General features: G+C 41.8%; 1 protein-coding gene across 1 annotated transcript in view; it reads left to right on the top strand.

Annotated features, from left to right (window-relative positions):
- Nucleotides 1–963: 963 nt before the first annotated feature.
- The window catches only part of LOC5570858 (ATP-binding cassette sub-family G member 4), a 52,208-nt gene continuing 28,616 nt past the window's right edge, over nt 964–24,555 (top strand). The window contains exon 1 of the mRNA XM_001653314.2: nt 964–1,946. Coding sequence (XP_001653364.2) covers nt 1,628–1,946 — 319 coding nt within the window. The 5' untranslated portion in view covers nt 964–1,627. The remainder of the gene's footprint in view (nt 1,947–24,555) is intronic.

The following is a 24,555-nucleotide window of genomic DNA, read 5'->3' on the forward strand; positions in this document are numbered from 1 at the left end:
CCGACAACAGTCTTCAAATTCCGATAGAAATTATTCGCAGGATCTCAAAAGAAATCCTAAATTTCCTACAGGGATGCAAAGACTCCACTCAGTATTCTCAAGAATCATCTGATTTTGTAAATTCTCATCAGCCCACGATATGAACATAGGATCCCGTAAGAACCTTCAGGATACAGTTGAAAAAACACCTAGATTTAGCTACGGATCACCAAGAAAAAATGGGGCACACTTAATACAGAACCTGTACTTGCAAAAATAGAAGAATGCTCCTTATTCTTCCAAAACTCAGCCAATGATATTCCTGCATAAACCCAAAGCTCTTTATTTGAAACCTTCAAACAGATATATTGTCACGATGAGAGGGGTTCCAATACATTGATCAGTTGAAGTTAAGTATCTAGGGCTCACGCTAGATTTCAAATTTAACTAATTGTTCTATCTTATATTGCCACGATTAATACGTTATATATTTGGGTTAAGTTAGTTTAAGTATATTGAAAGCGTGTTTTTTCTTATAATAAGGTGAAATCAACTTACCTGTAAAAATTTCTAACTGCTACGGCAAATGAAATGTAATATGTTGTTAACAAAATGTTAATAAAAGCTCAATTATGTTATACCAAATTAGGATGATAGTGTCTAACACAGAACACCTTGATAAATTAAAATGAAATTATTTTTGAAATAATACTAATAAAGGAATTAAAGAAAAAATCGGTAAGCTTACCCCTATGGCCCGAAATACGCATATGTTAAAAATTGTGCCAAAATTAGAATAAGCATACAAAACTTAGTGAACGGTTTCAGTCATTTTTGAGGTTTTGTCCGTCTTTTGTATGAAGGCCCGCCACTGTGCAACGAGCCGTGAATATGAATCTGACTGGACCGACGAGCCTGAAAGAGGTCTCCTCCGAAGCGACTCAGACGCAGCCTAGCAGCGGTCATTCAGTTAAGCAGTCAGTCATTCCGTTCAGTTGTTCTTTGTCCCCGGTGCGAGTTAGATCGCTTCATTATTTGCTCGCCAATAATAATCGACTTACAACAAACAAGTGCCTACTGAGGGAGTAACTGTTTGCGCTGAGCAGCAACGTCTACGTCGTCTTCCCCACAGTCATCGCGCGTCGTCTTTATCGCCAAAGAAATCAATCGCCCGTTCGTTCGTTGTCTTCGTCTGATAGCGCGCAAATACTGGGGAATTTCTGTTCGAACTCGCAGTCCAGTCAATGAATCGATCGGGAGTGGGTTCTGTGAAGAGAGGGTGGTGGCTGAGATTGGTACTAATCTTCGTTCAGGACAGGCGACGACGTTCGTCTTCATTAGTTCACTGGACGGCGGTCAGAGTGGACGGTGTCGAGCGGAGATTTTTCCGGGTTCGCGTTCTTTTCTGGATGTTCTGGGTGAATACAGTTCTGTTGACTGACTGCAGTGCGTGCTCAAGAATGAAGTAAAGTGATGATAAGCTTTGTGTGACCGATCTACAGTGATTCATAAACTACTTGAGGTATCCTCGAGGAGAACCTCTCGATACTAACGAGCAAGAAAGAGTGCTGTGTAACAGAAAAAAAAAGAAGTCCAAGGTACAAAGTTCAAGTGAGTGCGAGTGTCACACAGAAAAAAAAAGACAGCGATGGATATTCTACAGCAGGAGGTACGGGGCGGGATAGCGTTGTCAACGCTGAGCTCTGACCAGCATGCAGCGGTTTACAACTCGACGACGGTTCCGCTCAATCGGAAAGATTCTCGCCACTTGGATCATCATGTGTTGAACAATACCGGACATAGTAATAATCATAATAACAACAACAATAATGGCGGAGGTCACTTCCAGTCGCACAACGATATCGAATCGCACCAAATTAGGCCGTTCCAGAATCTGCCGCCGTGCGAACCGGTAGATATACAGTTCAAGGATGTGTCTTACTGCGTCAGCATGGGATTCAGGAAAGGTGAGTTGTGTAGCGAGAGGTGGATAATGTGAAGGTGGAGCTTGGTTCAATGAATATGTATATTGTGATTGGTTTAATTGATGCAATATTTGATTTACAGTCAGGTCTCTTATAAGTCGACGCCAGCCACTTTCATTGCACCGCAATTTCTTAGCTGCTTTACATCAGTGAAGTTGATTTTTCGTTTGTGGCTAAGACATAATATGAACTTCTCACCCACCGGATTTCACGAACGAATAGAATAGAACGGACGACAGCTGAGAAATTGCAGTGGGCTTAAAGTGGGTGACAGTTAGCGTTGGGCGATTTTGAATCGATGTTCCGAAAATCGATGTTTGCATTCCGATTAATCGATTTTTCGAATCGATGTTTGGAGCACCTAAAATCGGGTGAATCGATTCTTTTCATTCGATTTTTTGATTTGATGCATTTTGTTGAAATTGTTAAATATTTCTTTACAAGTTTGTGGAAAAGAGACCATATTTTGAATTAGCCTTGAAGTAGCAAATCGGTTCGATTGATTTTCAAAACTGGTTTGTTTGAAAGATGTTAAAATCGAATAAAAATGAATTTGGTCCCATTACAAATTTCATAAATTTTAATTTTCATCCGATTCGAATCGATTCAAAAACATCTATGCAAAGTATTTGATTAAATCGGTGAATCGATTCGACAGTTCAAATGTGAATCGATTCAGTAACATCGATGTTCTGGACAAATTTGCCCAACGCTAGTGACAGTATCTAATTGGAGACCTGAATGTATTTCCTAATAATCAATATTGTGACCCGTGTACATCATTTTGAAGACCTCTTATTGACATCATGTCTACATTGTAACAGAGCTGGCTTCACAGCTTAGTGTTCTATAAGCACTTTCGTCGTTATTACCTGAGAGCTGTCTTATTCCGCGTGGCGAAAGCGATAACACTTTATGTCTAGGGAAGTTGCATCTCGTTGCCTAATAATTCACAGCAAATTAATAGTAACATCTCAAGCTCGATTCACTGGTAAATTGCGTAAGCGAACTGAAGCAAATGTTGTTCGTGAAGTGCATATGTTTTAGTTAAAAAGGCTATTGAAATTATTACGTTTTTTCGCGTCATTCGCCTGATTTCATATCTCAGCCTGTATGTGTTAAGCGGGTTAGTTAAAAAATTGAAAGAGGTGCTGTCTGTTTTAGTTATAGTTTAGTTTTATCAAAAAAAAAAAAAAAAAAGAGTTTTATAAAAGATGTGCCTCTGAGTGTCTGGATTTTTGTGTTGCCAGCTGAAATACGTTTCCCAACTTTTCACACAACAGTTCAGTTGGATGCTTGAATGCTCACATGAAACAAGTTTCCAGATCAAATTGCTTTCTTTTTAACATTGTTTTGATTTAATTTGTGAAGTGGATATACGATCTATTCGTATAAAAACCGAAAATATTGAAAATGTGAAAACCATCGTGAGTTATTCTAATCCATGACAAATTGAGTTCATTATAAAGACTTTTAATGCTAACTGGTTCCTTGGTGGCTTGCTATCTTGCGACATAATTCACTTATTCATTTCATCAAATTTATAAAACAATCCTTCATACTTCTTTTACCTTTGAGCCATATGTCCGATATAGCCATAACAAAAACTAATATAAGAAACAATAACAGCTGGTACTTTTTCTCAGCAAACATTAAAAAAAAACTTTTATAAGCGCTGATGATATTAGTAACCTGAAATGATAATCAAAATAATAGGTTCTTTTTCTTCTTGGCATAACGTCCTCACTGGGACAGAGCCTGCTTCTCAGCGTAGTGTTCGTATGAGCACTTCCACAGTTATTAACTGAGAGCTTTCTTTGCCAAAGTTGCCATTTTTGCAATCGTATATCGTGTGGCAGGTACGATGATACTCTATGCCCAGGGAAGTCAAGGATATTTCCATTACGAAACAGTATCCGGCCGACCGGGATTCGAACCCTGACACCTTCAGCATGACTTTGCTTTGTAGCCACGGACTCTAACCACTCGGCTAAGGAAGGCCCCCAATAATAGGTACCATTCTTATAAAGTCGAATAAATGAACTCCATATAATTGTTGTTGAATATAAATCGTTGTCCACGTCGTTTAGACAAATGGGACATTAGTTCATATATTCAACCTGATTTTCTTGGACCAATATGAAGCTTTCTGAGTACCAATCCTAGCAGTTATACTTTGTAATATTCGGGACTGGCTTTCTTCCTATAGCGATGGTCTACCATAAATTGCAAACTGTCTGATGCAAAAGCTCGTGATCAGGTGGTGGGTGGATCAAAAGAAGGCGTGGGCGATAATCGAGGGTCAGGTTTTGAACTGAAGTGAAATAAAAAAAAATTCAGCCCACAGTCAGGAAGCAATAAAGGTGATGATAAGGGAGCGTTTTAAGCGAAGCATAAAATTTTCAGTATTTGATGATGATTATGAGCATGTTAAAATACGAACATAGTTGGCAACAGCGTACCATCACGCCATCGTCAGATGTATACTTTCTCTATTCGCATAATTGTTCAAAATTCTATGGAATCTGCTAGATACTTAGGACAATTATGCGAATGGGACATTACAGTAGAGCTCTGTTTTCATCGGTTCTTGGGATCTTTCTTCTCCAGTTTTTTCGTGCTCTTAGGTGTTTCAGTTAGCGTGCAGGTTAATCTCAATAAAAAAGTTGATTTATTATAAATTACGGGTCTCACAACGCAGTGGCGGTAAACGCGCAGTTACTCAGCAAGACCATGCTGAGGGTTGTGAGTTCGAACCCAACAGGACGAGAATCTTTTCGACTAGGAAATTCTCTCGATATCCCAGGGCATACAGTATCTCAGTGCTTGTAAAACGAATGTGCAATTTCAATTAAGAATGAAAGTTCTCAGCCTACACTTCAGTACTCGAGCTGTTGAACAACACTGGTAGAATAACCTCGCTTTTAGTACACAGCTTCAGCTTAATGTTTCTGACGATGGCCAACCGCGCAACAACCAGAAGATTATCCCCTCTACCGGTAGCTTCATTTTTAAGTGCAAAATTGAAGTTCAAATGGCGGTCCGGGTGGAACATACCCGGGATCTGCAAGTGACCATTAGGGAGCAACCTCATAGATCGTATATGTAAATTTATGTGTCGCAATGTATTCTTTATGTCACTTCATGTATGTTCTGGAATCGATTCCTGAAGAACTTAGCCTGGAGCCGGTCTGAGAGACCGTAGAATATCATTATTCTTCGTTTCACACAATAAAGATGTGAAGTTATATGTCACACTACATGTTTTCTTAGCTTCATGCATGTGGCCAAATGTCAGTCCCTCAAGGAACATCGGAATATCTCCGGAACCAAGTAACCAATTCTTACAACCAAAGCTTTTCCCAAAAATAGAAGACTCTTTTGATGACCTTCGAAAAATTGTTCAAAAGTATTGAAAATTGCCCGCCCAAGTTATAGCTATTTGAATTGAAATTTTGCACTGAAGTATGAAGCTGTCGGTAAAGGGGTTAATAACGGAAGAAGTACTCCTTAAAACGCCTGCGTGGGTACAAGGCTCTTTTTTTAATTATAGTGCGGTATCGAAAATTTTCAAAAACCTGGCCTGTAGAGAATTGACACTGTGTGGGATTCACTTGCATGCCTATCCACTTAACACAAGTCCTCACTTCCGGCGATAGCCTGCCCCCCCGGATTCCACTAGAAGCGACTTCTTCGGGAGAGGTTGTGCATCTGCACTTCTATTACACTCTTGACGTTTTCCCGATCTGTGCTCTTGCACTCTGCTCAGTCCACCAGTGGTTTGCTCTTGCATGTTGAGCAGACTAAATATTCGTCTTCCTCCGCTTATCTGTCCTTCTCTGTCTCCTTTCATCGTTCATCCTCTTCTTTCCTTCTCGCTTCCTTCTCCTCCTGACTTTCCCCGGTTATGATCACTCATTATTTTGATTTCCATTCTATCTGCATTGAAGTCCTGTCGAAAAGCTCCCGGCACTCCGATTAGTTCCATGTTGAACCTCGGGCAATCAAAGACAACATGTTCCGGCGTTTCCTCTCTCTCATACACGGGACAGAACGGTGACATCGCGTTACCGAACCAAAGCAAGTACTGTTTGAAGCAACCGTGACCTGACAGAAACTGTTTCAGGTGGAAGATCACTTCGCCCTGCTCTTTGTTTACCCAGGTTGACACATTCGGGATGAGTCTGTCGGTCCACCTACCTTTCTCAGAGGCATCCCATTCTTGCTGCCACTTGGCCAGCTAACCGATCCTCGCCAATTTCCTCACCTGTCTAGTGCCTCCCCGCTGATAGCACTCGATGTCTTCTTCCAGGGTGATGCAACATACTGTGTTCTGATTTGCATTGGTGATCACACATACTGCCTCCGACGATATTGTTCTGTATGCGCTTGCTACTCTTCTCGCCATGAGCCGGAACGTGCTGTTGAGCTTGTCCCGATTGGGCTTGGTTTGCAGTGCTGCACCTCAGGTCGGAACTCCGTATCGACGATGATACACTAGCCGGAAGACGCTTCCTACTGCTTCTCGAGCCATGAGCGTTCGGCATGATCCCTGTAAGTGCGTTGATCTGCCTTTGCCGCCTTCTCACATTCATAGTCGACATGGCTGTTGAAGTTTAGCCAATCGTCTATCATCACGTCCAGGTGTCTGAGCGACCGCTGTGATGCTATGACATGTCCTCCGACTGCAATCTCAGCGTGTTGAACCGCTTTGCGATTGCTGACTAGTAGTACCTCCGTTTTGTGGTGGTCTATCTTCAGCATGACTCCATTCATCCATTGTCTCCGTGATCAACACTTCAACTTCCTCCACCGTTTCGCTTATTACTGTTAGAATGACGTCATCGGCAAAGCCGACGATCTCGACGGCCATGGAGGTAACTCCAGTGATAGGACCCCGTCGTATATCGTATATCACAGCGTCGGACCAAGTATGGACCCTTGCGGAACTCTCACCGTTACTCTCAACTCCGGGTAGGTACGCTAGGATCGCCGCTTAAATTGCCACATTCGGTATTCCATTCGGACTGGGGGCCTTTTTAACCTTCAATGCTTTCGTCGCTCTTCTTCCTCGTCGACGTATGGTGTGGGTGGCAACGGTGTCAGATCATGCAATGGAAAGAGACCCTTGACAATAACCCTCAGCTTTTCACCACACATTTCCACCGACAATTATGCCCTTGACTTTCGCCATGACCACTCGATAAGAGTCCCCCCAGGGGCTGGCATCAGCTACTCGGCACAGCTCCTTGTAGCACTCAGACTTGTTCGGCGTTATCTCACGTTTGAAAGCAGCACTTTTCGCTCCTTTTTTACTTCTACGTTCCTTGCTCTCTGGTAACGCCTCCTGGCTTTAAAGAAAGCAGTGCGGAAGGTGTTGAGTGCCTCGTTCCACCAGTACGCGAGACGTTGCGGAGCTCCCGTTTTCTTGACATCGTTGTATCACACACCCTAACCATCACTATTGTCAGCCCTATCGCATTCATGTTCAGGGCATTGATGTCGGTGCGAGTTGTGTCAACGAAGAGATCTTTGTCGAAAGCCTTCGTCTTCCACTGCCAATTGCGTTCCTTTGCACTGCCGCAGTGTTCCGCTGGCCAATCCTGTAGCGAATCACCTAGTGATCGCTATGGGTGTACTCATCGCTTACCCTCCAGTTCATGTTGCCCGCCAGTGATGGGCTTCAAAATATTAGGTCGATGATCGACTTCCGTCCGTTTTTCCAAAATGTGCTAACGATGCCTTCTTTGCACAATCGTACATCTAGCTTTGCTAGAGCCTCCAGTAGGTTGTAACCCATGCATTGAAGTCACCTCCAATTAGCACTGGTTTTTGACCAACATGCTCGTCGGTCAACTCCTCCAACATTCGACTGAATTCTTCGAACGTCCATCTTGGAGGCGCCGCGTAGCAGTTGCAAAAGTAGATTCTGGTTGGCTACCACTTCCTGGATGGGAAACCTACCCGTCACTCGTAACGCCATTGCGCCTGTGCTATCCACCATCCAATTGACGTTATTGAGTGGTACTCGATGCGGTTGAGCTATTATCGCAACGTCGCACTTAGTTTCTGTTGTTGACTGCCACAGCAGTTGCTGTGCGGTGTCGCAGTGATTCAGGTTGATCTGCGTTACCTCCGTTACTGTTGGGCTGCGATCGCCTTTTGGGTGCTTCCTTCCTCCGGTGAGCATAGGTGCTTGGGTCGATTCTTGTAGTCTTTCCCAAAGTAACCTCTTTCTCCACATTTCCTGCACAGTACAGTACTGTCTGGACCTTTACAGCTCGCCTTCGGGTGTCCGAAATCCATGCACTTGAACAGGGATTGAATCCTGAGAAAATTGAGAGAATCGCTCACGTATCGCTCTCTGTAACTATCATAACATACTGCACATTATGAGAGACTGTTTATCGTATACTGCTACAACTTTGATCAGATTGGGGGGATAGTAGTGTATGATAAAACCCCTCTAAACATGCTCCAAGCCTTGGGGACACTATTGCTATTGGAAGTTCGTGGATTGTTTATCGTGCCAGTAAAGAAAAACATCTATCCCCAACGGTAAACAAGCGAGTAAAATGGGTTTTATCATCGCTCTCTCTTTGGGGCTCTCGCTCACTGCTTCCATTTATCAGACTTGTTACACCTTGCGATACAATGACGATCGTGGACCGCTACAGATGGGATGTTTTTCTTTGCTTGCTTTGATCGTGCTTCATACTCAAATGAGAGCGAATTCTGCAAAGCCTGCACTTGAAGCATCGCATCGGTGGCCTTTCTGCTCGTGTGACGAGTCTCAGTGTGCATATCGATCAATCAACAAGCATGGAAAACATTCACTTGATTATTAAGTTCCTCTCGCTCATTTTCACATGCAGTAAAAAGCGAGGTTGCCGTTTCTCCAACCAAGCTGAGTGTTCCAATTTCTAATGCGCTTTCTTCTTATTCGCTGAGGGACAAGTTAGACACATATGGCAATAGAATGATTCACTACCGACTCCGTGTGCCGAAGGCATCCTATTGCTGTAGCGAATGATTCTTTACATTCCGATTCCTCACGAGTGGCATTTGTATTTGAGAGCTGATGAGCGCTCACTGACTGGGAATACACCCGGCGTTATGATTCAGTGAGCGCAAAATCCGTACATTCCGCAGAAAGCGTTCAGGGATTGAATGGCGAGCGCGTTCTTTCGCGTCTCCTATTTAAGAGAGGATTGGTGCTTTCTCCGCTCCGTGAATCTTTTGATTTTCGGTTTTTCTCCATCGATTGCGATTTATCGGGATTGCGTTCACCCTAGTAGCGTTCGGCAGTCACTGAACATTTGTTGGCGGCAGATACTGTGCAGATATTTTATCGGTACGTTTGGGTGAGTGAGTGAATTGCTTGCCAAATCGTCGCTGACAGTGTTCCGTCGTACGACTTCCTTAGACGGATTGCTATGGCCTCCTCTCCGAGGCTGCATTGCTTACGCAGCTCCTCAGTCACCGCACCTCCACAGGTGTTATCTCGTCTAGATATTTGCACTCAACAACTGCTTCCTGAGTAAGTGCTCTTACGTCTGCCTCGTTCGCCAAAGATTTCGCGACTTGCTCCTGGTAGTCCAAGCTCTTGATCGCTAGATCTCACTTCAGCTTAAACAGCATCTCCCTTTTCTGGGCGCGCTTACGTTTTCTCCGATGTCCTTAAGATTCGGACTTAACTTTTCGAAGGATATCAGCTTAATCGTTTGCCTTAACAAGTATGTCATCCCCTTTCGTCTACTAACGTCTCTTCGCTCTCGTCCGTTTTCTTCTCCACCTTCTGTTCATTTTTTGTCTTTGGCGTTGACGACAGTTAGCCATCCGTCATAATTTCCGTCCTTTTCTGGCACACCTTTTCCTTGCTCTTTGCGCTGCTTTTTGGGACATCCTCTTCTCCTGGTCACTCTCTGCTTTACTTCTTCGTAAATTTTTCACCTCGTACCTTCGGGGTCCGCTGTCCGCTTGTCAATCCGCTTGAAATCTCAATCGAAACTTGTTTTCGTCTCCATATCAATGTTTTTTCAGTTCTGATTTTAGCTGAAATCGTCCCCAGAATTATAAAACTGCACCCTAGATTTGTTTTTTTTAGGCATTACAATTAATCTGTGAATTCCGCCCTATTGAACGCTTACACATTCTGTTCGGACTAATTCCCCCCAGTAAATCATCAGTTTACAATGTTTTGACACCGCCAATTAATAACACCATTCTATGTTCATATAATACTCAGTATCCGAGCACGAGTGCTCCATTCCACCATTGCAAGATCCGCTATTCCAACTGCACTCATAGCTGCTATCATGGTCAACCAGTTTCCTTCTGCGCTCTGTAGATACTTCCTTCCGCGAGCGCGCCTTAACCAGGTACACCGACCAAGTCCCAAAGACTCAGATCAGTTATGCAGCTGCTAAGCGGCCATAATTCACGCCTTCGCTTTCGCCTAGTCGATCCGTCAATCAACGCGAATTGGTCCTGCTCGTGAGTGCCATTAAAGGCTAAAGGCATCAAACTCCTAGAACCTGTTTGAGAAGACGAGATCGAGAAGACGATCGATTGCACCGGGTCGTAAATAGCTCTGGAAAATGTTTAACTCAAGGAACCGTCGTTTGGAGAATGTTGCGAACAATTGACGTAAAACGAGCATTTGTGTATGAATCAATTATATAACGGACATCAGGGCGGGTCACGCTAATGGAAGTTGTTGCTTGGGGGGACCAGTTTGACTTAGGATGCATGCAAATTGCGTCAGTGGAAATTTTTCCAATCAATGCGAAACATGTCGCAACAAGAAACAGATGAGACTGATGGTTCTTCGCAGATCTTAAGTTTTCCGCGTAGTTGGTTCTGATCGCGACCTAGTTTCGAATGCTATTAATAGCACTTAGTTCAAACTTTCTTTGTGTTCGACAACGGTTGCATTCCATGAGGAGTCGACGACCATCGAAGATGCTGCCCGGGCACAAAGATCCTCATTATCAACGGTTAGGATCGATTATTATTATTTGCAGTCGTACAGCTGTCCATCTTCGGCCCTACGAGTTCACTTCTACAGTACATGGTGATTTATGGAGGCGGAATCACGTTCGGAAGCATGAATAGCGAGGTGAATGACTTTGGACGCGTTTGAAATCAGCAAAGTGTGGCACAAACAAGGCATAGTTTCGTGTGCAATATCGACTGTGACCTCGTCGTCGTTGTTGTCGCGAAAGCAAGAAGGGAACCCGATCGGGTTCTTGCGTTTTGTCTTAGTGCTGAGTCAGACGAAATTTGCTTCTTTTACTGCGTTGCAGTTAAACGGACATTGTTTCAATATGGCTATTTTATTTCGACGAACCGATTGTGTACACTGAAACTTCCATTTACGTGATGGATTGGGGCGTGTAAAAATAGTTTTACGTAAATGGAATCATTACGATTGTTGGCACGTCTATTCACCGCACATTAAATAGTCACAATTGACGAACTTCAAAACCCAGGCAGCCTTTTAATGATCCAACGGGGGTGGATCGACGATATATGGCTGGGGCACACTGAACTGGAGAGAATTCAAATTTCAAATTTCAATTTCAAATGGTCAAATTTGATTCGGAGAGTTGATATGCTTCTGCACGAAAATGACCTCCTTAGTCTTGTACCACTCCGAAACCTCTTTCGGGTAGTGGCACGATGCCAAACCTGGCCAGAAAATCGTAGGACCATCGTGTGACCTCAGAAGAGGAAGTAGATGCTTTTGGAGGTATTCTATTAGGTACACCTGCTCATTGACCGTTCCAGTTGTCACGAATGGAGTGCTCCGCTTTCCACACAAGCAAATTGCTTGCCAAATCATATATATTTTTGGCAATCGTTAACATATTCTGCCTGTCCTGCCTGCCTGTCATCAGGGACATCAAATTTATGCCGTTCATTGCGATTAGGCGTCTTTTGGACTTTATACTTATGTAGTCCTTTACGTTTTTTCGCATCTTGCACGAATGTTTTGGATAGATTCAGTTTCTTTGCCACATCTCGAACTGATCTGTTGAGATTCCTTTTGAAAGCTTTAACTACTCGTTTGTTATCCTTAAGGCCGCACGGGACGTCATCATAATCACCCTATTCATTTCAAAAAGCAAATCCCAAGAACCACTCCATATATCGATGCAAAAATGTATCACTATGATTCTATATATGTAGTGCACAACCCGATAAATTTTCAGCTTCATCGGTTCACTAAAACTCGAGATTTGCTTCCACAAAGTTTTGATGATTATTGTTAGAGTGAGACGAAAGATAGGGAAAATAACACGGTCTCCCGTGTCCCCTAATAGTATACGCCATGGTCACCAAAGTGCGGCCCGCGGGCCGCAAGTGATAGCTGTATCTCTTAAGTCAGATAATATCCGCAATTTTTGTCTTCGGGATGCTGTTCTACTCCCAAAGTTATCAAGAATCGGAAACTAAATTATTACGAGAACTATCGACTATCAGGAATAAAATTGGTTGAAAAAACAGGCTCGAGGATTGCTATACGGAGATCCATTTTTGCTCCTTTTTTCTTCCTGATCGATGGTCAAACGTTCTTGGTACCGATTTAAAACACGAGATACCGTAGAATGTACTAATGCCAGATTTCTGCTGATGGCACGACTAGATAGATCCCAATTTTCGAAGCACATGCGCAAAATTTCTTTGTATTTCTACTGTTCTTCCGACTTAATCTTCACGAGTTGTGTTTGATCCTTCGACCTTGACGCTTGCTTCTGCGGGGGCCGGCGATGAGGGCAGGATCAAACATGTCGCGCATCGGTCGAGTAAAGTGAAAAAGTGCCGCGTTCGATTAATTCTTTTTGATCCTTCGACGTTGATGCTTGCTCCTGGGCAGTGCGTCAAGAAAGCCCGAGTCTATTTTCTCTGAGTGCTTTTATATAGCCGAGCAAACGAGTAAAGCTGAAAGTGGATTGTTGCTGCTCAAGGATGACGGATCAATTGGTGTGCTCGTTTCATGCTACTATTTCTAATCTATAAAATATGTATGACTGCACCTTTAATCGTTACAACGGTGAGACGTAAATATGATTTTCCAACAAACTATGACAAGTTCGTCACTGTGAGTGTCGACATAAACTCTAAATCATAAATTATTTATGTCCAATTTTTTTTTCAACACACCTTTTTCCTTTTACCTTTATTTTTGTAATTAAAAAAAACTTTGAATGGTTCGACACTACGAGTGTAGACTTGCGAAAGGTTCACTTTATTCAACAAACTTTGAATAGTTCGTCACGTCAAGTGTCGGCATAATTTTTCTCTACATAGATATTGTTCATATCAAATGAAAATATTGTATTTAGAGTAAGGTGGGGCAAAAGTTCGACCTTAGTGGTATAATCAAAGTTTCCAGAAAAACAATAGCAGTTTAAACATAACAAATACCATACAGTGAACCTTCAACATATTGGCTATAATTTTGCTGAACAAACTTGTGTCAAAATATTTACCCATTTTTAGTTATAACAGTTTCAAAATTGATTGTCTTATTCGAACTTTTGCCCCACCGGTGGGGCAAGAGTTCGAATCTAGTGTGGGGCAAAAGTTCGCTGACTAAAACACAAAATATCGATCCATTTATGACAGGCATACTTTACACCAGCCATAAACTTAAGTTTGACGAAAAATACACACTAAATTTTCATCGAAAAATTGCCCAAAACCGGGTTAATTGTAATACACTCAAAAATAGCAGTTTTTCACAAAACTAAGTGGAAATGTAAAATTTTGGTGACAATTTTCACACGATCAGACAAATTTAACTAAATTTGAAGATACTATGTGGATTTAAGGCAATTTGCAAATTTTTCCGTGAGTTTATACATGGGTCGAACTTTTGCCCCGCTGATTCGAACTTTTGCCCCACTATGGGCCAAAAATTGTTTTCAAGCATTTATGCAAAAACTAATACACCTCAAAGCAACCTTATGATAGGCCTAGAAACGCCCTTACATAAAATATTGAAAAAGATTTTATCTTCAATTGGTTCAATGCAACGAAAGTTTGACCAAAAATTACAATATTCACATCGAAAAACAACAAGTAGCCATAACTTTTCCAAATCTCAATCGATTTTTATGATATTTGGATTGAAAGTCTCTTACTTGAATAGCATTCAAACCACTATGACATTTGTAAGATTTGTTTTAAATTGAGCTAGAAATCTTAAAAAGAAACTCTTACCCCACTCGAACTTTTGCCCCTTTTTACTCTACATATAAGCACGGTCTCCAAATAGCAAAGGTTACACACTAACATTCGTTCCCCCAATTCCACCTGACTGCAAGGACGTGGCCGGCGCCGTTTTTGACCATGTACAAATAGAGGCACTGAATTATGCACACTGAAGAAGATTATGGCCAATCCCAGCCGAACTTCTAGTTGATTCTTTGTGCATTTTCACTGACTTCGGTCAATCACGGAATAGCAACCATTGATATGTGTAGTCAGTCTAAGCTAAGATAAGCTAAGCTAAGCCGTTCTTCCGACTTAATCTTCACAACGATTGCACATCTGCTAGTGAAACTTACACAGCGTTAACAAATACACATTGAACAAATTGTACCCAAAATTTCAATATAAAATACCCAACGGGTAAAAAGTTACAGCCATTTTAAAGTGGTACAATTTGATTCCGTACATCCTTTACATGCGTACAGATCTACATGTTAAGTTATACCATGTTTTGAGTTCGACTATTTAAAGTCATCCAATTTTTTTTTTTTTGAGTAAGATTTACAAACATAAGCAGTGATGTTTTGGATGGTTTTGAGTAAGATCAATACTTATACAAGTTCATTTAATTAAGTTCTGCTAATTTATGCTAACACATTTTCACATAGCAATATCTTGAGATCCTCATGGTTTGCATATAAGCGATCTTCAGCAAAGTTGTTCAGCGGATCAAGTACATCCGGAAACAGTCTGGTTCGCAACTTTTCAGTTAGGTGGCGCTAGTGAGCATTTTAGATTGAGAATTTCAAGCATGTTCTGTGATCCACATGAAACAGAAAGTTCGAGTCATCGGCAAAGTTGTTCAGAAGGTCAAGGACATTCGGAAAACAGACAGTTTGGTTGAACATTTTGTCATTAGGTGGCGCTAATAGGCATGTAAAATTGTTCAGATTTAGTGACCTCTATCTTGTAATCCACATGAGATAGAGAGTTCGAGTCTTTGACAAAGTTGTTCAGAAAGTCAAGTACATACGGATGGTAAATTATTTGGTTCTAAATTTTGCCCCTAGGTGGCGCTAATGACCATATAACAATAAGCATCTATCTCATGATTCAGATAAGGAAGAAAATTCGAGCCTTTGACAAAGTTGTTTTGAAAGTCAAATTCAGGACCAAGTTTTCTACCTTCCGGATGTCCTCCACTTTAGGTACACCTTTAGGGGCCTTCCTTAGCCGAGTGGTTAGAGTCAGCGGCTACAAAGCAAAGCCATGCTGAAGGTGTCTGGGTTCGATTCCCGGTCGGTCCAGGATCTTTTTGTAAAGAAAATTTCCTTGACTTTCCTGGGCATAGAGTATAATCGTACCTGCCACACGATATACGAATGCGAAAATGGCAACTTTGGCAAAGAAAGCTCTCAGTTAATAACTGTTGAAGCGCTCAAAAGAACACCACACTGAGAAGCAGGCTCTCTCCCAGTGAGGACGTACATGTCAAGAAGAAAAAAAAGATGTCTTCGACTTTCTGATCAACTTTGACTATACTAGAACTTTCTGCCTCATATGTATCACAAGATAGAACATGCTTAAAATGCTCAATTTAACTTGCTTACTAGCGTCACCTAGCGGAAAATTTGCGAATCAAACCCTTGCGGATGCAGAGTTGCTTAATATCAATTATATCAGCTGATGACTGATGGTCTAAAACTATCACTATCACTTGCGAGCTATCAATATCACTTTGATTTGACAACCAACAGCAGTGATGCGACATCGCACTCTAGATCATAATCACAGCGGAATGAGTGATCACGTGGTAATTATCCATGCTATTACTGTTTTTCAGTGACCAACAAATAGTTTCATTCTATCTGTAACACTGTCAAAAATATCGTACTGATAAATTTCCATTTTAACTGCATAATTTAAAGCTAAACTTATCCCATCAGTGATATCCATAGTCTATCGCCATCAATGCACTAGTGATAGAGTAGGCAGCATGATGTTGATGTGATATAGATTGATCCGAAATGTATCGCAGTCGGCCTGTACAAATCAGCAAATTCTAAGCGTTGATAGTGACAGCGAGCAACTCTGTGCGGATGTCTTTGATCCGCTGAACAACCTTGCTGAAGACCGCACAGTTATAGATAATCAGTATTTATGACGGGTAGTGTATATTCAGATACAATCCTTTTACAAATCATCAAAAAGAATCTTTTGAAGAAACTTAAGGTGAAACTCCTTTGAATCCACTAATAACTATATAAAAGTAGTGGTACACAAAAAATATTCTCCTATTTGTTGGTAATAGTGAAATTATAATTGATAAGACGTTGTTGCCAGTAATCGCTACTTCAATTTGAGTCTTTTCCCCTTCGACTAAATCAGATTGCTTGATGTCGTACGTAACCATCAATGACAGCCCTGCAAGCGAGCAGAAGGCGTAAAATTAGAAAAATAAAAAAAGCGAAATGCTGTGATCAAGTGATTGTTTTTAGCACGGTTTGGTGAAATTTTAAGTTTTTTTCATCAGAAATCAACCAGTAATCGTTCTTTTATCAACAAGTAGTGAAAGTAAACTGTGTTGGAGGTTCTACGTTTAGCAAAGGAAGTAAAGTTTGGCGAAAAGTGTTCTTCGTTCGCAGGCGGATAAGTGTAAACAATGTAGCAAAGTTAAACGTCCGTGTTGAAAATTAGCACGGTTTTTGAAATTTACACCAGCTAGTAGTGTTAAAACTTCGGAAATCGTAAGGTAATAGTCTTCTGATGTCTCGTTAGCAATTTGGGTGTGAACTTAGTGTAGGTAAGTGAAATATTTTGAGAAATAATGTGGACTTCCAGAAATGAGTTTGTATATGTGAGGAAGCCATTTTCACTGCCATGACAGGGATTCCTTTCTATATGTCCTTAAATATTACAGACTTTGTTGATTCGTACTCTTATGTACTTAATAACTGAGTGCTGTAGTGCCCAACAACTGTATGTCCATCTACTGATGAAGGATATCCTTGAACTCTGAGATAAATAATTTGCACGGCTTTTCAACTGTAATCAGTTGGCCCTCAAAGTGTTTATACTGCCGCAGGCTCATGAAATAATGTTATACCATGTTGAACTCTGAGAATCACCTATAAAGCTTGGAGATCTGATGACAAATATTGATTGGAGTTTATGGATAGCCTACATGTATAGTAGTAATCATAATGAGGTAGAACATAATTGTAAGAGCTAGTCTGAGTGTAATCCTTGTTGATTTATCTTTCAAAGAATATTGATTACTATTGTGCGGCTTATTTTTCAAAAGTTCTCAAAACATAAAATTTGTATGTTCTTCCGAATTCAAATCTTTCGGAAAGAGAAACCTCAAAGTTTGTGCCTAAAATTTTATCTTTTTGTAACGTTTTTGGTAGCAATAATATTGAAATTAATGTATGAGCTGTTGCATTTTAATCTACGCTCCCCCTTTCCTTAAAGAGCGTTACGTAATTTGTGGGTGGCACCTACGAACTTTCCTGTAGTCTACATAGCTTTGTGATTTTCTAGCCAATTTTGAATTTTTTAGCACCATTCCACACTGGACCAGGAAGCTAATTTAGGCGGACATGAGGTTTCCAGCAAGATTTATTGATTTCAGAGCCATAGTTTCTTCTTAGAATATGTTCAGAATTTTCAGTACTACAAAATGTACGGATCAAAAAATTATTTACGGTGATTGTAAGAGTGACGTATACGCCAAGTTGTAGCAAATGATCATAGAAACAACTTTGTCGATCAAACTTTTTCTCGGTTTTGCTTAAGAGTCGAGATAATTTAGTATTTTTATTAAAAAATCGTTGTTTTGCTCTTAAGTGTTTTATTTTTTAGTTTTTTTTAGCCTGTTATGTACTACAAAGTTTTTATACTTATCATTTGCTACAACTTTGTTGAACATACCAAAGTTGTATTTCTTATGATTTCCATGTTATTCGAGTTTTTCATCTTAAAATTAGCAATTTTGGCATACTTGTATCTCAACTATGAGCACCTCAAAAAATATATTTTTCCACCAAATGGTTTTGCAGTCCTTCAAGTACCTGTGAGCAAAATTTGGAGAAGATGATATTTTTCTATCTCGTTTAAAATCGATTTTACTAATAGACGATATGAGATAAATCCATATTTATTGAATACTAGTGGTCCCGGTAAACTTCGTCTTGTCATCAAGTAGGCTGTTGAAAAACGTCATGAAATCTCGCATGCAAAACAACAGCTTAGTTTTTTCCCGTTTTTCTGACTGTTTAGACTGTTTAGTTTTTCTGACTGTTTAGACTTTCTTAAACTTTTTCCCCGCACAAACACGTCGCATCCCCTGTCAAATACAACAGTGAAAGAATAGTGCAGTCCATTTTTATTTATATAGAAGAAGATTCATACATGTTCAACTCACAAAAGTCATGGCTGCCTAAGCACATCAAACCAAAGGTAATATTATTTATTTAGTTGGTGTTACATCAATTAATTTGATAAAACCTCGTTAACGATGTTACGCCAATTTACTCGGTCCAAGGCTGTGTCTCTCCAACCTCGATTTTGGCCCACGTTCTCCAGATCTTGTTGCACCTGATCAAGCCACCTCGCTCGCTGTGCTCCCCGCCTTCTTGTGCCAACCGGATTCGACGCGAACACCATCTTTGCAGGATTGTTGTCCGGTAGTCTTGCAACATGCCCTGCCCAGCGCACCCTTCCGGCTTTAGCAACCTTCTGGATACTTGGTTCGCCGTAGAGCCTAGCGAGCTCGTGGTTCATTCTCCGCCGCCACACACCGTCCTCCTGCACTCCGCCAAAGATCGTTCTAAGCACCCTTCGTTCGAACACTCCAAGTGCTTGCAGGTCCTCTTCCAGCATGGTCCATGCTTCATGTCCATAGAGGACCACCGGTCTTATAAGCGTTTTGTACATGGTACATTTGGTGCAGGGGTGAATCTTTCTCGACCGCAGCTTCTTCTGGAGCCCATAGTAGGCGCGACTTCCACTGATGATGCGTCTCCGTATTTCACGACTAACGTTGTTATCAGCCGTTAACAAGGATCCGAGGTAGACGAACTCATCAACCACCTCAAAAGTATCCCCGTCTATCGTAACACTGCTTCCCAGGCGGGCACTGTCGCGCTCGGTTCCGCCTATCAGCATGTACTTTGTTTTTGACGCATTCACCACCAGGCCGACTTTTGTTGCTTCACGTTTCAGGCGGGTGTAGAGGTCTGTCACCGTTCCAAATGTTCTGCCGACAATATCCATATCATCCGCGAAGCAAACAAATTGGCTGGATCTTGTGAAAATCGTACCTCGGTTATTGAACCCGGCTCTCCGCATGACACCTTCTAGCGCGATGTTGAACAGCAGGCACGAAAGTCCATCACCCTGTCGAAGTCCCCGGCGGGATTCGAACGAACTGGAATGTTCGCCCGAAATCTTCACGCTATTCTGCACACCGTCCATCGTTGCTCTTATTAGTCTTGTGAGCTTCCCGGGAAAGCTGTACTCGTCCATGATTTTCCATAGCTCTTCGCGGTCGCTGCTATCATAAGCCGCTTTGAAATCGATGAACAGGTGATGCGTTGGGACTTGGTATTCACGGCATTTCTGGAGGATTTGCCGTACAGTGAAGATTTGGTCCGTTGTCGAGCGGCCGTTGATGAAACCAGCTTGATAACTTCCCACAAACTCATTTGTTATTGGTGATAGACGACGGAAGATAATCTGGGATAGCACTTTGTAGGCGGCATTCAGGATAGTGATCGCACGATAGTTTTCACATTCCAGTTTGTCGCCCTTCTTGTAGATGGGGCATATGACCCCTTGCTTCCACTCCTCCGGCAGCTGTTCGGTTTCCCAGATTTTGACAATCAGCCGGTGCAGACAGGCGGCCAACCTCTCCGGGCCCATTTTGATGAGTTCAGCTCCAATACCATCTTTACCAGCGGCCTTATTATTCTTGAGCTGGCTGATGGCATCCTTAACTTCCCTCAATGTGGGGGCAGGTTGGTTTCCTTCATCCGCCGTGCTGACGTAGTCACTTCCTCCGCTGTCGTGACCCTCGTCGCCTGTGTTCTCCGTGCCATTCAGGTGTTCATCGTAGTGCTGCTTCCACCTTTCAATCACCTCACGTCCGTCCGTCAAGATGCTTCCGTCCTTATCCCTACACATTTCGGCTCGCGGCACGAAGCCTTTTCGGGATGCGTTGAGCTTCTCGTAGAACTTTCGCGTTTCTTGAGAACGATGCAGCTGTTCCATTTCTTCACATTCCGCTTCTTCCAGGCGGCGCTTTTTTGTCCCGGAATAGTCGGGTTTGCTGCTTCCGTTTTCTTTTATATCGCTCCACGTTTTGTCGCGTTCCTTGCTGCAGCATTGCAGCCCGCGCTGCATCCTTCTTCTCCAAAACCTGCCTGCATTCTTCGTCGAACCAATCATTACATGTTCTCCTTTCCACGTACCCGACGATGCTCTCGGCTGCGTTGTTGATGGCTGCTTTTATCTTGCTCCAGCAGTCCTCAAGAGGGGCTTCGTCAAGCTCGCCCTCTTCCGGCAACGCTACCTCGAGATGCTGCGCGTATGCGGCAGCGACGTTCGGTTGGGCCAGTCGCGCTAGGTTATACCGAGGCGGGCGTCGATACCGTACATTGTTGATGACGGATAGTTTTTGGCGCAGTTTCACCATCACTAGATAGTGATCAGAGTCGATGTTAGCGCCACGATAGGTTCTGACGTCGGTAATATCGGAGAAGTGCCGTCCATCGATCAAAACGTGGTCGATTTGTGATTCCGTCTGCAGTGGTGATCTCCAGGTGTATCGATACGGGAGGCTGTGCTGGAAGTAGGTGCTGCGAATGGCCATGTTCTTGGAGGCGGCAAAATCTATCAGTCGTAGGCCGTTCTCGTTCGTCAGCCGGTGGGCGCTGAACCTTCCAATCGTCGGTCTGAACTCCTCCTCCTGGCCAACCTGAGCGTTCAAATCACCTATGATGATCTGGACGTCGTGGCTTGGGCAACTGTCGTACTCGCGTTCAAGCTGCGCGTAAAAAGCGTCTTTATCATCATCAGTGCTTCCGGAGTGAGGGCTGTGCACGTTTATTATGCTGAAGTTGAAGAACCGGCCTTTGATCCTACACTTGCACATTCTCTCATTGATCGGCCACCACCCGATCACGCGCCTCTGCATATCACCCATCACTATAAAAGCTGTTCCCAGCTCATGTGTATTGCCGCAGCTCTGGTAGATGGTATGGTTACCTCTAAACGTTCGCACCATTGATCCCTTCCAACACACTTCCTGCAACGCTACGATGCCGAATCCACGGTCCTTCAGCACGTCGGCGAGTATGCGTGTGCTCCCGATGAAGTTGAGAGATTTACAGTTCCACGTACCGAGCTTCCAATCGCTAGTCCCTTTACGTCGCTGTGGTCTTCGCCGATTGTCCCGGTTCGTATTCTCTCGTTGATTATTCGTTGCTTCATTTTTCTTACGGCTGACTTGCAGGGCCTGACACCAACCCCCTAGATTTCCGGAGGACCATTCCCCCTAAATGTTCGGAGGACCATAGTGCGCAGTTTAGCTTAGAGTCCTTCTCTGGCACTCGGACGATGATCAGCCGCCCCTGACATGGGGAACAGACGCTGTTGTGAGCCGCTCCTAACATGGAGTACAGACGCTCAAGGTTTGCAGAAGCAAAAGCAAAAGCAAACCCCCCCTTCCCTGTCAGCATACGACCAAAGTTCCCACCGGGGGTTGGTTACCCGATCTTCCCTAAGGTTACTCGTACCCCGGCCAGTACCGCGAGGAGGTAGGGATAGGAGTTGCTGGGCAAGAGGCTAAGGACCGCACAAAGGGGTCTATTTTATTCCTTCAGAACAATACCCATAAAGGTTTAATTGGTTAAGTTACACCAAGTTTTATTCAGCGATTGTCTCATAACTCCGATAAGTACAGTACATGAGTCCAGATCTACATGATAAATTATACCCAGTTTTGAGTTGACCGACTATTGAAGGTCATTCAATAACTTATTTAAGTCGATCCACAAAAGTAGTGATGTTTTGGATGGTTTTGAATAAAATCCATACCCATACAGGTTTATTTAATTAAGCTCTACCAATTTACCCAAAATCTTTTTGAAGTATAGGTTGTAAGCAGTGATGGTAGATTTACATGCAAAACCTTACATTTTTGTGAAAAATTCCTAGAACTGTCTTACGTAATTAATGGACCGCCCCTTATTAGGTATAACCAATTACCTCTTTTTGAGACAAAACGTTATTGCAACACACATTTTCACATAGCTTTATATTGAGATACTTATGGTTTGCAAATTTTTCCGTTAGGTGACCCTAGTGAGCATGTTAGATTGAGAATTTTAAGCATGTTCTATCTTGTGATCCACATGAGATAGAAAGTTAGAGTTTATAACTTTTTGTAACGCTTTTTGTAAAAAAAATATTAAAATTATTGTATGAGTTGTTGCATTTTAATGTACTCTCCCCCTTTCCTTAGAGCGTTACGTTATTTGTGGGCAGCACCTGGGGATTTTTTTTATTATCGTACAAATTGGGCCGAAGGGTCTCAGATTTTCATGAAACTTTTTCCACAGGCAGGGCTCATGGATATATGAATAAAAAAAATTGAGAAAAATTCAGGGTCGCCTATTTTTCCGCAAAACTCAGGTGTAATTTTTTTGTTTTCCCTTGACACTACTTACTTTGAAAAATCATAACTCAAGAACGAAGCATCGTAGAAACAAAGTTTTTATATGAAAATTTAAGCAAATGTTCTCAGAAATCCAAAAAAAATATGAACTGGAAAAAGTTTTCCACAAAATTTTCCACCGTTAGGGAAATTCATAAAGAAAAGCTGGAAAATCTATGCCCGAACTCGCAGAAAATTTTTATTAAAATATTTTTGAGAAGGAAACTTTATAAACTTCAATTCAAGTAACTTTTAGGATGTACTTTTTTTTGTTCCTGAGTTATGGTCAATTTTGTAAAAAATGCAAAGATTTGCCATACATGCCTTTTCGTTTAAAAATCATGACTCAAGACTCATCATGACTTGTCGAACCGGTAATGGAGCACTTCACGCAAATTTTCATCTCGGGGGACGTACCTGGTGTAGTGGTTAGAACACTCGCCTCTCACGCCGAGGACCTGGAATCGGATCCCATCCCCGACATAGTCACTTATGACGTAAAAAGTTATAGTGACGACTTCCTTCGGATGGGAAGTAAAGCCGTTGGTCCCGAGATGAACTAGCCCAGGGCTAAAAATCTCGTTAATTAAGTCAAACCAACCAACCAAATTTTCATCTTTTCCGTAATCCACCGAACTCCATTCGAAGGAAGCTTACTGATGAGGCCTTGGCTGATCGATCGTAGATTTGTCCTTACTGATTTGTGCTGGACGGCCACAGGGGTACAGCATAAAGAATTGTATTCGTAATATTGAACTTTGTCCATTTCAACAGCTTCGGGAAAACTTTTTTCACTTTACAAAAAATAATAACGAGGAATATACAGCTGATAGACAACACTTGCACTTTCTCACTGCTCTTTCTTAGTTTTTGTCTTAGTCTTAGTTTGTTCTTAGTCTATGTAGTTTCGTTCTTAAGAAATTTTGTTTATGAACTTATAAATTTGTAAATATATGGTTCAAACAGCTCATCCTAGCAATATTTGATCATGTTTTAGGAACGAAAAATGAGCGTATTGAAAAATATTGTAGGATTGTCCTGGGAAACTGATTCCATTTCAAAAATTTCATATTTTTGAGATAATTTGAATCCGGTTCGACAAGTCATGATGAGTCTTGAGTCATAATTTTTTAACGAAAAGGCATGTATGGCAAATCTTTGCATTTTTTTTACAAAATTGACCATAGATCAGGAACTAAAGAAAAGTACATCTTAAAAGTTACCAGAATTAAAGTTTATAAAGTTTCTTTCTTAAAAATATTTTATTAAAAAAATTTCCGCGAGTTCGGGCATAGATTTTCCAGCTTTTCTTTATGAATTTCCCCAACTGTGGAAAATTTTGTGGAAAACTTTTTCCAGTTCATATTTTTTTTGGATTTCTGAGAACATTTGCTTAAGTTTTCATATAAAAACTTTGTTTCTACAATGTTTCGTTCTTGAGTTATGATTTTTCAAAGAAAAGTCTTATATGGCACATCTGGACATTTTTCACAAAATTGGCCATAACTCAAAAACGAAAAAAAAAGCATTCCAAAAATTTCAGTGATTAAAGCTTATAAAATTACCTTCTCGAAAATATTTTTTTGAAAATTTTCCACGAGTTCGGGCATAGTTTTTCCGGCTTTTCTTTACGAATTTTCCCAACGGTGG

Source organism: Aedes aegypti, chromosome 2, assembly GCF_002204515.2.
Source record: "Aedes aegypti strain LVP_AGWG chromosome 2, AaegL5.0 Primary Assembly, whole genome shotgun sequence".
In the NCBI taxonomy this organism is placed as follows: domain Eukaryota; kingdom Metazoa; phylum Arthropoda; class Insecta; order Diptera; family Culicidae; genus Aedes; species Aedes aegypti.